This window comes from Gambusia affinis, linkage group LG06, assembly GCF_019740435.1.
Source record: "Gambusia affinis linkage group LG06, SWU_Gaff_1.0, whole genome shotgun sequence".
Lineage (NCBI taxonomy): Eukaryota > Metazoa > Chordata > Actinopteri > Cyprinodontiformes > Poeciliidae > Gambusia > Gambusia affinis.
Genome location: NC_057873.1, coordinates 6361314 through 6376259, shown reverse-complemented (window position 1 = coordinate 6376259; position 14946 = coordinate 6361314). Strand labels below are relative to the sequence as shown.

Sequence of the window (14946 nt, the reverse complement as noted above, 5' to 3'; positions counted from 1 at the left end):
ATACCACAAGAGTGCCTTTGTGTTTCTGAGCTGAAATATAACTCCCAGCTGAACAGACTGTGACAAACTGACAATGTCATCTGATGAGATTTGTGCTTATTTATGTATCCAGACTCTCTGTCATGTCACATCGTGGTCTGTGTGTCATTGCATATAAATATTTCATTAGAGTTAGGAAAGACAGTGATTTAAACACAAAAAAATATGATGAATCACTCATTCATTTATCAGGCTACACAGTTCTGTGAAAGTTAACACAGAGTTTTTGTCACATTAAAGGCCTTCATTGGATTTTATTGGGGTTTTATGTGAATGTGCAACACAAAATCAAACATGACTGCAAAATGGAAGGGAAACAACACAGCTCTGGGAGCTTTGGCTGTGTGTTAAGGGTTGTTATCCTGATGGAAGGCAAATCTCCACTCCAGGTTTGCCATCATGCCATGTATTTAGCTCCATCCATCCACTCCCAGCAGCTACTGGGTTTGCTACAAAAGACTCACTGAGCATAAGAGCATAATACTGGAGAAAACATTAATAACCATGGGGATGGGCGTTTTTTTTTCAGGGTGAAAAGCAGTGTTAGTTTTCCAAAACATGAGGCATTTTCCATGTAGCTAAAATTTTCCGCTTAATAAGAAAACTTGAGCAGCCTCCTGGCTGCTTCTCTGGTACATACTCTCCATGACTGAACAGGCAGATTAGATTAGGTGGCCAGTCATGTCTGTCTGTTTTCAGATGTCAGCTTGTGAAATGTTCAAAAGTTTACACTTTGTTTGACAATGTGAATTATAAAGCAAGCTAACCTTGCCTTAAAATTTTCCACAACTTAATTTCTGACCCACATTCTGACCCGCATTTCTGATGATCTTCATGATGTTTGTCAATATTCTCTAACAAACCTCTGAGGTCCTCACAACACATCTGCAGCTTTGAAAGATCCTAGATCCATATTTATCTAACTTGATCGGGAGTTAAAGGGAACTACTTTGTAACTTTTAGGATTCAAAATTTATTATTGCTAACCTTTGTTGTTACACTGTATTCAGGAGTTATTTGATGTCTTTGCTTGCCAGACTGCAAAATGACATTCTGTATCATAGTTTCTCAAATAAATGTGTCCACTGAATGACTTTTCCCGAGAGAAATTCTGTCAGTCTCATTGGGATTTATAAAATATTTTATTGTCAAAGAGGAGATTGTATAATCTCACATTTTCACAGCCACCTATACTCAAGTCTACATTTTAAATACTCTCACAAATCCCTCAATACATTCACTCCTATATTCCAATTTAAAAGCACATCTGGACTCTTCAAAATCTGCTTTGAGACTTCTTGCTACATTTTAATTGGATCCAACTTTGATGGCTCAGGGAATAGGATGACAGGTTCCCAGCACACATGAAGATGAAGTGCAGCTATTCATCTTACTGTATTTTACCTACAGTGAATAAAACTCACTGTAAAACTAATGCAATCATCTGTGCAATGGAAAATCATCAATCTGCTTCTTTCAAGCAGAACCACGAGGATCAGCGTCATTCATCAACCGTGCTCTATTTCACTTAATAATGCATGACAAGTATTCCCAGACAACAGAAATGAAAGTTTTTGATGAAAAGAACATGTAGCAGCAAGCCCTACATCACTATTAAGTCACATTTACATTCAAAATTTATTATTTAGTGATCATTAAATTCTGAAGCAGGCAATCAGGAACTGTGAAAGTTCTAGAAAGGACCATAAAATCAATGCTGATAACTTAAAACTTATTTGAAAAGGTGATTATTTTAACTGAGGGCAGCAGAATCTTTTCTAATATATATATATAGACATATTGTAAAAGTATATTTAAATGAGGTCTGTTAATTTATTTTTCTCCAAAATGCAAGTTTTCTGAACTGAAACAGGCACACCAATGTGACATTTGTTTTTTCTCCTCTCTTTTTTCTTTCTTTCTTTTTCTTTTTTTTTTTTTTTGCAAATGCTGTCACAGTTATTCAACAGAAGGAGTTTGGCAGAGGACCTACCTCCCACGAGATGACCAGTTCGTGCCGACGGCCGTTCCCTCCGCTGACGTTCGATGGTGCCACGGCTGGAACTGTGTGGAAAGGTTAACACTGCATCACTTAACATGCACCAAAGAAACTCTAAAAAGTTGAACTTTCTTCGAAAAACTGTGAAGGTAATAAATTCAATCACTTCACATGTAATATGGTCCCATATGATCATGTATATTTAGTAGTAGTAGGACTACTGCATCATTGTTAAACAACCACTGAAAAAACTGAATGTAGTAATATTAAACCTTATTGTCAACATTTGGCTCACATACTGCAGCATTATAAATGGATTAATTATGTGGAGATACTGTTAGTAGTTTATTACTCAGAAAAGATGGGACTAAATGTAAAAAAGTATCTGAAATAACCACTGACCTTTGTAATTATTACATTTTAGAGAGAAGAAATGACCAGCCAGTGAAGCGGCACAATGAATTTATGCACACTATAAATGCTATATGCTTATTGTTGCCTGAAGGCATGAAATGACTCTCTGCTTTAGCAGAAAAAGCCAACTTGATATTTACTTGACCCTTCATGCTTATGTCTGTCAAAATATCGGTGGGATATAGTGGTAGGGCAGAGACTATACCTGCTTCTTTAGTCCTAACTTTTCTAGAGGGTGTGCTGGGATCACCTGTCCCAATGGCATTGCTGGCCACCACTCTGAACTCATATTCCACCCAGGGGCTGAGCTCCACAGCCATTGATGACTCCATGTCCCCTGTCACTGGATCTGGGTCTGCAAATAAAGTAGGAAACGAGTTGGCTCAGTTAAAAAAAATAGAGGTTTATATATTATACAAGAGGATCTCTAACATGAGGTCAAATGTGGACAGACCGTATCTAGTGTTTCAGTTAGAAAATTTCTATCCCCAACTAAGCTATGATTTCTATCTGTTCCCTTTATTGCCCTAAAATGATTAAATAGGCATTTGAGACTTGAAGAAAAAGTTATACGTTTTCGCTGTAAAAAATACTTCCATTAACATATAAGTCTCATTGCATAAAAGCACTGATTTATTTTGCATTCAAAATAGAAAATCATTTTATTTAATTGACATCCATGCCCTCAAGAGAAAAAACAGTGGTTGCGTCCTGCCATTTTAAAACAAAAGAATGTTGTTTAAACCCAGTGGAAAGATAAAATGAAACAACCAGACAGTGCCCTAAAAAACAAAAATAAATATTACTTCCACAAACACTAAAGCTCTATAGCATTCTATTAATCAGTAGAAGATACTCCTAAAGTGCCAAAGAGCTAGATTCAACCATGTTCACCATGTGTCAATGAAGCAAGTATTATATGTTTGTGCTTAGGAACAGACATTTCATTCATGATTCAGTTTGTAGTTAGTTGTTGACTATGTTGCTAATTTTGCTTAATAGACCACAGTAGCTTCAGACATAGGATATCAGCTTACTATAGGACTGCATTCTGGGTACAGAATAAACTTCATTTGCTTCCCCACATCACAGGTGGACAACATCATGAGAGGAAAGAGAACTGCTGCTCAAGCAGACTTCACACATTTCAAAATAAGAGCCTGAAAATAAACATCCATCTATTTCAAGATTGCTTGACAGTCGATAACTAAAACCTCATCACAGATGTCCAAGTTTATTCAACTGAGAGTTTACAAAACAGCCAAGTAAATCAGGAATTTAGAATTTATTGGAAAATATTAATTTAGGGGAATCTAAGTGCGCTAAATATTTTCAAAGACAGCAGAAGAGCTAACAAAAATTTGCTCCAATTTTAGCAAACTAGCAGTTCAGTAGAAGGGTGCTAACTAACTAGAATCAACTGGATTGGATGTCTGATTGGAAGGAGTAAACTTTGTTTTGTGAAGTGGTTTGAGATGGTATGGTACTATATAAATAAACTAAATTGAATTAAACTTTTATGCTCAAATGCATTTCAGGAAATGCTAACACAAATTAAACCAAAAATCTTAAGTATTTTATGTGACAATAATAATGATGCCCTATTTTTTCTTTAAAAGTCCTGAAATTGGATGTAAAAACAGGTTTACAATTTCTGGGTCTAATATATCATGTTTTTAACGGCAGCATAACTCCTTAACCTCAGAGGCATTGTGTCATTTGAAGTCAGGATAGGAGTGCAGAGCTAAAATCACATTTATTGTCTTTGTCCTATGTCACTGCAGTTTTTCATCGCCTCTGCAGATTCACTGTGACTTGGCATATTTTCAGACCAGGTGGTGGTGATACAGAATTTACTTAACACTTGGAATTTGACATTTTGATGCATGAACAACTGCTTAATTGCAGCATCAGAGCACATAAAGAAGTAGAAGGCATTACGCATTCAATCAATTCTCATACTTCCTACAGAACTAAACTACATAATAAATCACAATCTGTTAGTGAAAAGAATGAATAAACTGAAAAGAAAATTAACCACCAATCCAGTTTTTTTCCCCTCCAAAATTCTATAATAAAGCTATGTCAACACTGATCTTGCCGTAACGAACATTACCAAAAGCTTATCCGTGTTACAAATGAACTAAAGGTGTCTGAAGCAGTGCAGCTTATATTCTTATCGCCCAAAGCAGCCAACAATGAGACCCCTCTGTCAAGCACGCTGCTCCTCAAACATAAGCTGATAACTTTGTGTGCAAGGAGTGAGGGCTAAAATGCAATCCCTGTTATGCTAATCTGAACAAGTTAAACACTGAAAATACATCACTGCCTCCTAATTGTGCTTCATTGAATTAAATATAGTTGAATAGATATAATGTGAGAGGAGTGTATATAAAGTATGATTAATATATCTTCAGGGACGTATCATTATCACACCTTGGTCTCCACTATTATCACACAGTATATTATGACAGATTACACACAATGCTTAGCGAGCTTTCATCTACTATGTCAAACAATAATAACTCATGGTTATACTGGAAAGTTACAGAAAAGGGAATTTAATTTGTTTCAAAGATCTGAAAGTGCTACACTAGATGAATGGAGAAGTCTGGTAATTCAAGTCCAAAAGGTTAATTTTCCCATAAGTGCTGATCTGACACACAATACAATTTCCACCCACCACTGACATTTTAACCAGACTCTTTACGTTTTACACAATTCTCCTGAAAGATACAGAATAAAAGTCTTGGTGAAATGATCCAGATCCCATATGCCTTTCTGAAATAATTTAATCTGAACAGGAAGTTAAAGTGAACCAATTATGCTTCTTTGAACATGTTTGGACTACGGGCTACATAAATCATTCTCAATGAGATATCACCTGCTCAGTCCTGCATATTTTGAGCCTCTTTCAGAATGAGCTGTTTAATGGCTCTAGTCACTTTAAACCCAAATAAGCTGATACTGGCCACAACACCCAAGTTAACAATTACTCTTTACAAATGTGAAAATAGCTGTCAAAGAATACATCTTTGACCAAAAATACAAAAATACATCTTTGATCTGAGTCAGACCCAGAACCAGAAAAACATTGAGTCTCCTGGGAAATGATCAAGGACAAAGCAGCAGTTTCTATTAGTAAGTCAACAATAAAACACCTGTCTTAACCAGCAGTCATTGTACAGCAGTAAAAACCATTGTAAAATGGTTGGAGCCATGCTGATGCTCAGCTTGTGTTGCTAGGTGAGTAACTGGGCTCAGCTAAGGATGCTAGGTAAAGGAGCAGTGCCTGCCGATTGTGGCTTAATAATGGGGAAGTTTGTGAAACGGCTTGGTTTCCAGACACCAGAAAAACATTATCTTATTGCCAGAAGACAGCTCGGTGTTCTTATTAGAGCAGCACAGATCCAAAGAGAAGTAAAAATCTAAATTAATTGCATATGAGGTCCCACTTAAGCAACAAAAAGTCACTGCTGAAAAAGCCAATGGTCCAGAGTGCAATGCTGCATTCAGGCTCATGAGCGTATTAATGAAAAATTGAGTGGAAAGAAAAAGCCTGGTAGAAACAAACATAGGAAACACGTCATGCCCAGTTGAGGCTGTAATTCTTGCAAAAAGAGCTCTTAAGTATTAAGTGCTTGTGCTGTATAGTACATGGGTATGCTTTGCAGCAGGGTGACACATCTGAATGTCACCAACACAATGGCGGAGCTAGACGTTATTTGTCAGGGGGCCGAGGCTATTTTGGAGGATCCAAAGATAACATTTTTTTATATTTCTATGTAACCACTCTGTGTTTGATTAATTCAATGTGAATATAACTTTTTATATTGAATAACTGAAATACACCAACCTTTAGGATTATATTCAAATTCATTGAGATGCTCCTATATGTGATTATCAGTTTATTTTGTTGTCGGAATGCTATAACACAACAATGCTGTGCAAAAAATAAAGCAGTAAAAACATTTTCTTTCAAAGTTATTACTTAAGTAAAAAATTGGTCCATCAAACAAACTACATTAAAATACACAATGCTATAATAATGAGGGTATTAAAACTAAATTTGCTTTAGTTAAGCCTTTTCCCCATCTCTATTTATGACTTGGGTCAGGATTAAGATCCGCATTTATTACCCCACATTCAGCTTTTAAATCTAGTGGCAGCTATTTGCTCCTTATCGATTACCTGTTTTGACAGTTTGCCACCCCAATGAAAAGGGGCTCCGGGCTTGTAAATTATAGGTGCTGATAGGGCTGTGGTTGTCGAGGCCACGAGTCCAGGACAAGGTTGCTGTCGTATCTGTGATCTCCTCCACTATCACCACTCCAGGGGGTCCAGGAGGACCTGGTAGGGGAATAATTAGGAGCCAGATCAAATTATAGCTGTAAACATCTCAGGCTCTAAACAAACATCTCCAAAATGTCAGGACATAAGGACAAAGAACAAAAAAATCAATCAGCCGCTGTTCGAAAAGTGTTTAAGGGAACCTAATGGCGTTGCGCTGAATAAGACAGCGATAGGGAACTCTGCATTTCAATTCAGCTGAACATATGTTCCTTGGAGCCCTCTGAGGTAAACGCAATCTGTAAGTGCTCTGAACATCTAAGGACTTCAGGGTGAACAGATGTAAAAGTCAAGCTGGCAGGTGACATCCTCAGTAAAAATCAGTGTAATGTGCACTTTAGCAATTCCTGTAAGAGGGCTGCAATAAAAGATGCATTTGCAATTTGGTCGTAAGAGTTAAAAACAATAGTTGATGTAGGAGTAGTATGACTGCCTCTTGGCTGCAGAAACAAACGTTTAAGAAAGCAGGTTGCAATATAAATGCTTTGGGACTGTATAACTTCTTTTGAGCTCACATTGGTAAAACAGCTTGATGGATTAAACATCTGAAAAAATATGTATGTCTAAAGTTTACTTCACGTGAAGGACAAGCTATGTATCATTTTCCAGATATCTCATGTATTGTTTAGTTTTTAGCTGTTTATTAAATTCAGGCACAGAAAAATGTGAAATAAAAAATAATGAAAACTCTGGGAAACTTGTAGGAAAAAAATCTAATGGAGACTAACAGACCTGATGTGGTAAAACTGAAGGACCTTGCTTACCATTATAATACCAAGAAATCGATTTAGACCAGTCAAGCCTTACTATCGATTTTTACAAATCAGATATATTCTGCAGGTCTGAGCTTGTTTCCACTCAAACGGCTCCTCTCTGACTTTCTCCCTGATTTCAACTGCAGCCTAAACAAGTCTTCATACTGACTCTTCCCTCTAAAGTGGATCAAGGCCTCTGAATGGATACACAAACATCAATATGTGACCTGACAGCTGGATAGTTTCAGTGCATGCACTGTACGATTGTTGTAATCATCAGGGTCTTTGTTCGGATCCTGGCTGCCAGAACTCTGAATGAATGACAGTCTCTCTTCTTTCATATCCTGTCTTGTTATGTTTTCTCTGCTTTTAAAGGCCAAAGGATAGAAATACACTGGTACCACTCTGAATCATAAACACGGTTACAACCTGAAGTTTACCAACATTCCCAGTGGATATGAATGTCACAATGTTTAGACTTTTAACTTATGTTCTTTTTTGTGGCCTTATCTAAATGCTACAAGCAACTTAAATGGTTTTTTTTTTGGAACAAGAATGTGGAACTTCATATGTGACAGTATAAAAACTATACATACAACCTTGAAGGTACACTGCACACACATTGACACTAATGTCTGACAATGAGTCCCTTAGCAATTTGTACCATGACCAAATGCCCTTTTGTAGATAGCCTTGGGCATGTTTCCGGCTGAATAATTGACAACTTATCTTTGCAGTGTATGGTTGAGCTCGATTTAATTGGGTGGTTTGCAGGCCCAGAGCTGTTCTTTTCTAAAGAATAGTGCAGAAATCTTAAAACAGAAGATTAATAAAAGTCTGTTCTATCAATTCAACACTATCTCTGGTTTGTATTTAGGACATTTGTCCTGTTTGAAAATCCGGTTACGTCTAAGTTTCCACCAGTTGGCTCAATCTCTCACCCGCTCAGCAAAGGAAATTAGCATGCTTAAGGATGACCACGAAGTCTACCATACCCTATTATGGAGGAACATCAGACATTATTCACTTTGCATTTCCTCAGACTGAAAAGGTCTTGACCAAGAAAGAAACATCTGCCCTATGTTTGTTACCTGTTGATGTCAACATGAATAAACTTTTGAGGAAAGTTTTAATGGCCCCACATACGCTGGCATACTTCACTCTTCCGACACCCATGCGAACTCAAACTGTTGTATGCAACGCGCATAAGGTTGGGAGTTAGCATAAACAGCTGCAAGGATGTGCAGCTGCTAGAGTGCCACTTTGTAAAACACTAACAGGTGAGCGGTGGCTTCTCTGCTAGAGAAGAAATGGGGCTGGGTGCCCAACTAGCTAGGGGGGCTGGGCGGCCATCAAACTTGCTAGTATCTACTCAGATTGTAGGAAATGAAGTAATTTATTACGAGAAGCAATCAATCTGTACACTCAGCTATGAAATCTTAGCCATATGCAGGCATGTTTCTGGCTGAATCAATGACAACTCCTTAAGAAGAATGTGTTTCAAAAAATTAATGTGACAAACATGGCAGTGGCAGCATGATGTTGAAGATACTGGTTTACTGTGAAACAATGAAGGAAGACGACTACTTTCAAATTCTTCAGCTTCCTATCCAAAAACAAAACTCAAGCTTGATGGTTCAGTTTTAGAAATAATTGAGTTTGCTGACAGTGATCAAAAATCACATCAAAACTGTTTTTGTTTGTTTGTTTGAAAAGGATAATAAATAATCCAGAACTCAGATTTTTGATTTATGGACTGGGTCAAAAGTGCAATCTGTGCCAGGAAAAAAAACCAAACAAAAAACATAATATAAATATGCTCTATAAATTCAAATATTAGTAAGGATGTATGTACATATTTGAGCATATTCCTACTTTTAGATCAAAGAAAATAAAATAAAACCTGATCACTCAAAACTTCTATTTACAAGTTTTGAGAGAAAAAAACTAAATGTGTTTTTTTTTAACATTTATTTGACAGGTCAGAGTTCATACAGCAGTTCAGACAACCATTACAATCTGAAAATTCATCTTGCATCCATTCTGATCTTGAGCTTATGTAAACGTCTGAGTAGAACTTTAAATGACAACCAATAATTCTGGGTGAACAGTTTTTCTTATTTCCTGCAAGGCTATCTTAAAGTTATGAGGCATAGGTGCTCTATTGCTCACTTAGAGATAATTAACCAGAAAGCTTATAATTGTCTCACAATATGATGGTCAAAAATCATATAAAATAATTGAATGCTTTTCCACAACATTTTCCAAAAACAAGTTTTATTACCAATTAAACTTGTTCAAGCAGTCAGGCAATCTTTTAGGCACTCTCAAATTAATAATATTAAATTAACCTAGACGGGCAAAATAGGTGCCCTAAATGTGTTAATGTGCAATCGTCCCCGTAAGGAGTGAGATCTCAAATGTCCAATAAAATTAACCAACCTTCTACATGTTCTGCACCTGCATTAATGAGCTTCACTGGATAGAAGTAGTATTTAGCACATTTTACAGGATTTCTAAGACACACGTACAATGCCTTGATTAAGTCTATAAATACAACTTTTCACATTTTCTTACATTACATACATACATTTGTATGTGTTAGGACACATAGAAATGTATTACTGTGAGGTGGAATGAAATGATTAATAGTTTTCTAAATCTTTATAAAATAAAGAGAAAGAATGAAGTCTATTAGTGCCTCTAATGAGTTTATGGTGGGTAGAGCTGCCACTCATCCTACAAAATTTATTTGGTTGTCTCCTGTATCAGTTCAAAAAGGGACGCAATTTGTTCTGTATTTTTATATATGTCCGTTACACACATCTGTCATCCACACAATGTTTCTAAATGTAAAAATAATGAGCACAATAAATTACAAGTAATGCTAAGGTTGGCAAAATTGTTGTGGCAGAATTTGCGAAGGACCTCTTGATCCGCTCTGGACCAATTCTGCTGTCACGGTTGCCAAGTGACAGACACGCCACATCTTGGCCGCCTTCAACACCCTTTCATATATTTTATATCTATATTCATATTTATAGCGATGGAGTTTTATAGTGAAAATGTGTATGTATGTATTTTTTCAGAAATCAATCAAGTTTATTTGTATAACACATTTCAGCAACAAGGCATTTAAAATTGCTTTACATCATAAAAACACATTTTATCATGGGGACAACACATTACATAATGTCCCTGTTGGGACAATAAAGAGATTTCTATTATATCATTAGCTTTCAAAAAGAATAGCATCATAGCTCACTGCTCCATCAAAATAAAACAAGCTTACCTCGCACCAGAAGTTCTGCCTCTGCAAATACTGTGTCGGCACTGGTCTGGGCTCTGCATCCGTACTTCCCAGCATGCTTCAGCAAAATGCTCCTAATCATCAGATCCACCGTTGAAGTCTGCTGAAGTTGGGGAAAGGAAAGCATAAAAAAAAAAAAAAAAAAAATTCAGGCGTGAGGCAACCCTAAATGTGTGTGACACAAGACGTGTGATTTCATTACATCTTGTAGAGGCTCATGTGGCTTGAGAGATTCCTGTTTAATTCAGGTGCTTGCTTGGCGCTACATTCTTCAGCTACTAGTATTTTCTTGCTACTGAAATGAGAAAAGCCCGAGGCAAGACTGGGAATAATCCAAGGTCTACAGGCAGCTGTTTAGCACGAAACCTGATTAAAATTACAAACCATGCTCCAGCACAGCCTCTGTTGTGCCTTGTGAAGGACTGTCACTGCAAATACTTTCTCTCTTGAGCACAGTTGTGGCCGAGAGCACCGCAGGATATAGCTTTGTTTTTTTGTTTTTTCTTTCTATGCCCACTGTTGATAAAGAAACAGTGACGTAACCATGGCAATTTGCTTTTGTGCTTTGTTTTATTAATTAATTTCTTGGTAATTACATTTCACTATGTTTGGAAGAAAAATCTAGTTTCTGAATTTTCTTCCAAGTGGAAGAACAATGTGGAAGGACTTTTAAAACATTCTTTCAACACGAACCTGTATTCTAACTATTGAAATGCTGAAAATCAAAAATTAAATGAAGGAAGCAAAGGCTTACACATATTTACACATGAAACATATTTTTGAGTCAGTATTTGGATTTGATCATACTCAGATCGAACTTTCTAAAGAAACTTCATCTTGTAAGATTTCTCTTTGCAGAAGTTACAAAACATTGAAACCGTCGTGTCACATCAGTTTCACATCAGTCATAAACTAACAATCATCAGCATGTAAACGCAAAAAAAATGGAAAACTATGCGTAGTTCTATATTTGATTTATCCTCCTTTTCAGTGACTCCTAAGTGAAATTCTCCAAAAGTTGCCTTTATGGCAGAGAGGTTAGAAGGAAGCTATTGTGGAAGGAAAATCTCAGGAAGTTCTTTTAAGCAGTTGCCACAGGCCAGGTCACACGGCAAACATGTGGAGGGAGATAGTGCGGTCTAAGACTAAATTTGAACATTTGGCCTAATTACAAAACATTATGTGTGATGAACCATTTACTCTGCCTTTTACCCTGAACAAACCATTGCCTCCACGAATAAAAGTAGTGACAGCTTCACATTGTGAGGTCAGGTATGAAGCGTAATAAAACAACAATACTTCAGTGCTACCCTTTCTAATACACATACGTTGTAATGGATTAAATCAAGCCATATTCATGTGTTAGAATGATCAAGTCAAATTCCAACCTTTAAACTAGTTAAATATCACTAGTTTGACACAAAAAGTTACAGCTGCTTGCTTTATCTGATCTGACACACTTTGAGGTATTCTGCAAAGAACAATGATTTGAAGGTACTTTCGGAAATGTCTAAAAATTACAAGAAAGATAGAATATAACCTAAGGCCATGCTTTTCAAATTTTATTTATGAATTTTTGAGATTAAGAATGTTGAACACCCAATATGTTTACATTCTAACGTGAGGAAACTATCCTTTTTTATCTAAAGAATAACAGACTCACATTTGAAAAGATAAAATATCACACAATTAAGTGAAGATGGCACTGCATTTTTACAAGTAGCAGCTTTCTTAAGATGCTTTTTTTAAGACTCCAGGCGTATTCTGGCTGTATGTCGAGTATCATTAAAACAGCCTTCTAACCACTGTAGCAGCAACTGTGAATATTTTTAATGAGTATTCTGATTATTCCAGCAGCTGCCATGTTGTTGTGAATGACATCACCTCATCAGTTCTTTCACCACCTTGTCGCACTCCTTCATCCTGCATCAGTGTCTGGAAAGGATACTCTTATTCTCAATAAAAATTTTGATTAATTTGCATTAACATTTTGGTCTTCAACTGGCCTAAAACTATGAGTCATTTTCTTTACATTGTTTTTTATACAAGTTGGCATTTAGCAGTGTCAGAACTTTGACGAAACCTTGATTTCTAATAACCACATGCTAAAGTGAAGCATTCACTGATGTGTTTTGATGCCTAGATTGCTAAAGCAGTGCTGATTAGCAGTATTATGGCTTGATATATGCTTTTTGATTACAGCTATACCTCTTATGTTTCCACTGATTTTCATTCGTTCTGATGTTTGCCATTTTCCCCACACGGAGCAAAACAATAAATAGAGAAATAAAGCTGTTTAAGGACATGCAACATAAAAGCATAACCTATTTTTTAAAAATAATTTTAAGATAAAAGATAAGGTATACAGAGCTATACTTACTTTAAAAGAACTTAATTTTTTCCTTCATCCTAGGTTTCCTAAATAAGCTGCCAATAAACTTGCCTTGCCTTGACTCTGTTAAATTAAATCATTAATCACAAGAGGGTGTATTCATTCACAAAAAAAAACCAAAAAAAAAAAAAAAAAACAAAGAAAAAACACAGGATTCAAATTTAAGGATAAAATTAGCAAAATGTTTTTTTTTTTTTAATTGATTGTGTAGGCTATTGAATATAATTTCTGTATTAAAAATATATTTTTTAAGAATATGTGTAGTATTACATATTGTTGGTATTACAAATGTTGGTTTTTATTAGCTTAGGGTCATAATCTTAAAAAAAATAACAGAAATAAACTAGCAACATAACATGACACATAGGTCTCACTTTTTATATTAACTTGTTGAAATAATTCTAAATTTTAAGATTGCCTATGAATTTACCACAAGTTTACATTAAGAGGTTGAAATACAATTTGAATAAAAAAAAAACCAAATTGAGCAGTTTTATAAAATAGTCCAAAAAAAACAAAAAAACAAATATAAAGTAGTATACCTAAAATGTAAAATATCAGCAATCTAGAAAGGATAAGTGAGAAAATAAGATAACAAAACAGAAGAATATGCAATACAATAAAATTAGGTTTAGACTTAACTTCTCTTCTTACTTTTGCTCTTACTGTCTGGATGTACTCAAAGTGGCTGCCGTCTTGCTGAAAGTCGATCGGGTTCTGGTTGAAGAACCACTGAAAAGCCACATCCAACGACGTGTCGTGTGTTGCTTTGCAGCTTAGTACGACGCTCTCCCCTACGGTCACCTCCACTCTGCTCGGGCTCAGCACCACACGCATGGCCTCTGGAAGCAGAAAACTGCTGCACTGTCACCGCAGGCTAACCCAAAGTCAAACCGTTGCATTTTCTTTTCACATTAGTGCCAAAAAAAAATTCAGAACCCCTAAAAGTAACTTCTGGAGGGATAAAATATCCTACTTGATTCATCTAGACTAATGCATCTATAAGAGAGACGGTTACGCTGTTAAAACCTGCTACTGTAATATGATTCTTGACTGCTAAAGCTCTTCTTCATGGCTGATCAAGCACAATAAATTTCCTGGCACCCCTGCAATGGTGGGGGGCCAAAATGACATTGGGGACTGTTTACTGAAGGCTGACTTGTGCTAATTTGGCAGAAAATAAAGGCCTCTGGGGCATCACTTACCTTTTACCCACAGTATGGCAGTCATCTCTGCAGAGCCCAGCTGATTCTCTGCCCGGCACACATAGTTCCCTTCATCCGCTCGGCTGGAGTTAAAAATTTTCAAAGTGTTGTTCCGCAACACCATAATCCTATCAAAAAGGAGGCTGAAATCACCAGCTGAACATATAACATATGAAGTCATATGTTAGCTGTACAGAGTTAAAAGTATAGAAATGTTCACCCTGCTGGGGTATTTTGGTAGACTAATCCAGCTGGAGTATTTAGAATAAAAATAAGCATTTGAAAGATAACTTCAAAAAGAATAATTTAAAGGAGAAAAGCAAGATAGAAGAGAATCGCAGTAAAGTTCAGTGTCATTAAAAAGTTAATTTGTTTCAGCAGTTAAATTCAAAAAGAAAAACATATGAAGTTATATTTAGGTACTGGTGGCCCTTACTTAATAGTATTAGACAGTAAACAGGGTGGAGAGAAAAGGAGAAGAT

The 14946-nt window shown here is 36.3% G+C and overlaps 1 protein-coding gene across 5 annotated transcripts in view; it reads right to left on the bottom strand.

Annotated features, from left to right (window-relative positions):
- The window catches only part of cntn5 (contactin 5), a 155970-nt gene that overhangs the window by 10013 nt on the left and 131011 nt on the right, over nt 1–14946 (bottom strand). For 3 of the 5 annotated variants that reach the window (XM_044119472.1, XM_044119471.1, XM_044119473.1), the window contains 6 exons: nt 14465–14592; nt 13914–14101; nt 10850–10970; nt 6644–6802; nt 2658–2807; nt 2033–2103 (listed from right to left, as the gene is read on the bottom strand). In XM_044119472.1, the coding sequence (XP_043975407.1) occupies nt 2033–2103; nt 2658–2807; nt 6644–6802; nt 10850–10970; nt 13914–14101; nt 14465–14592 (817 nt within the window). The remainder of the gene's footprint in view (nt 1–2032; nt 2104–2657; nt 2808–6643; nt 6803–10849; nt 10971–13913; nt 14102–14464; nt 14593–14946) is intronic. The other 2 variants (XM_044119475.1, XM_044119474.1) reach the window with 2 other exon arrangements.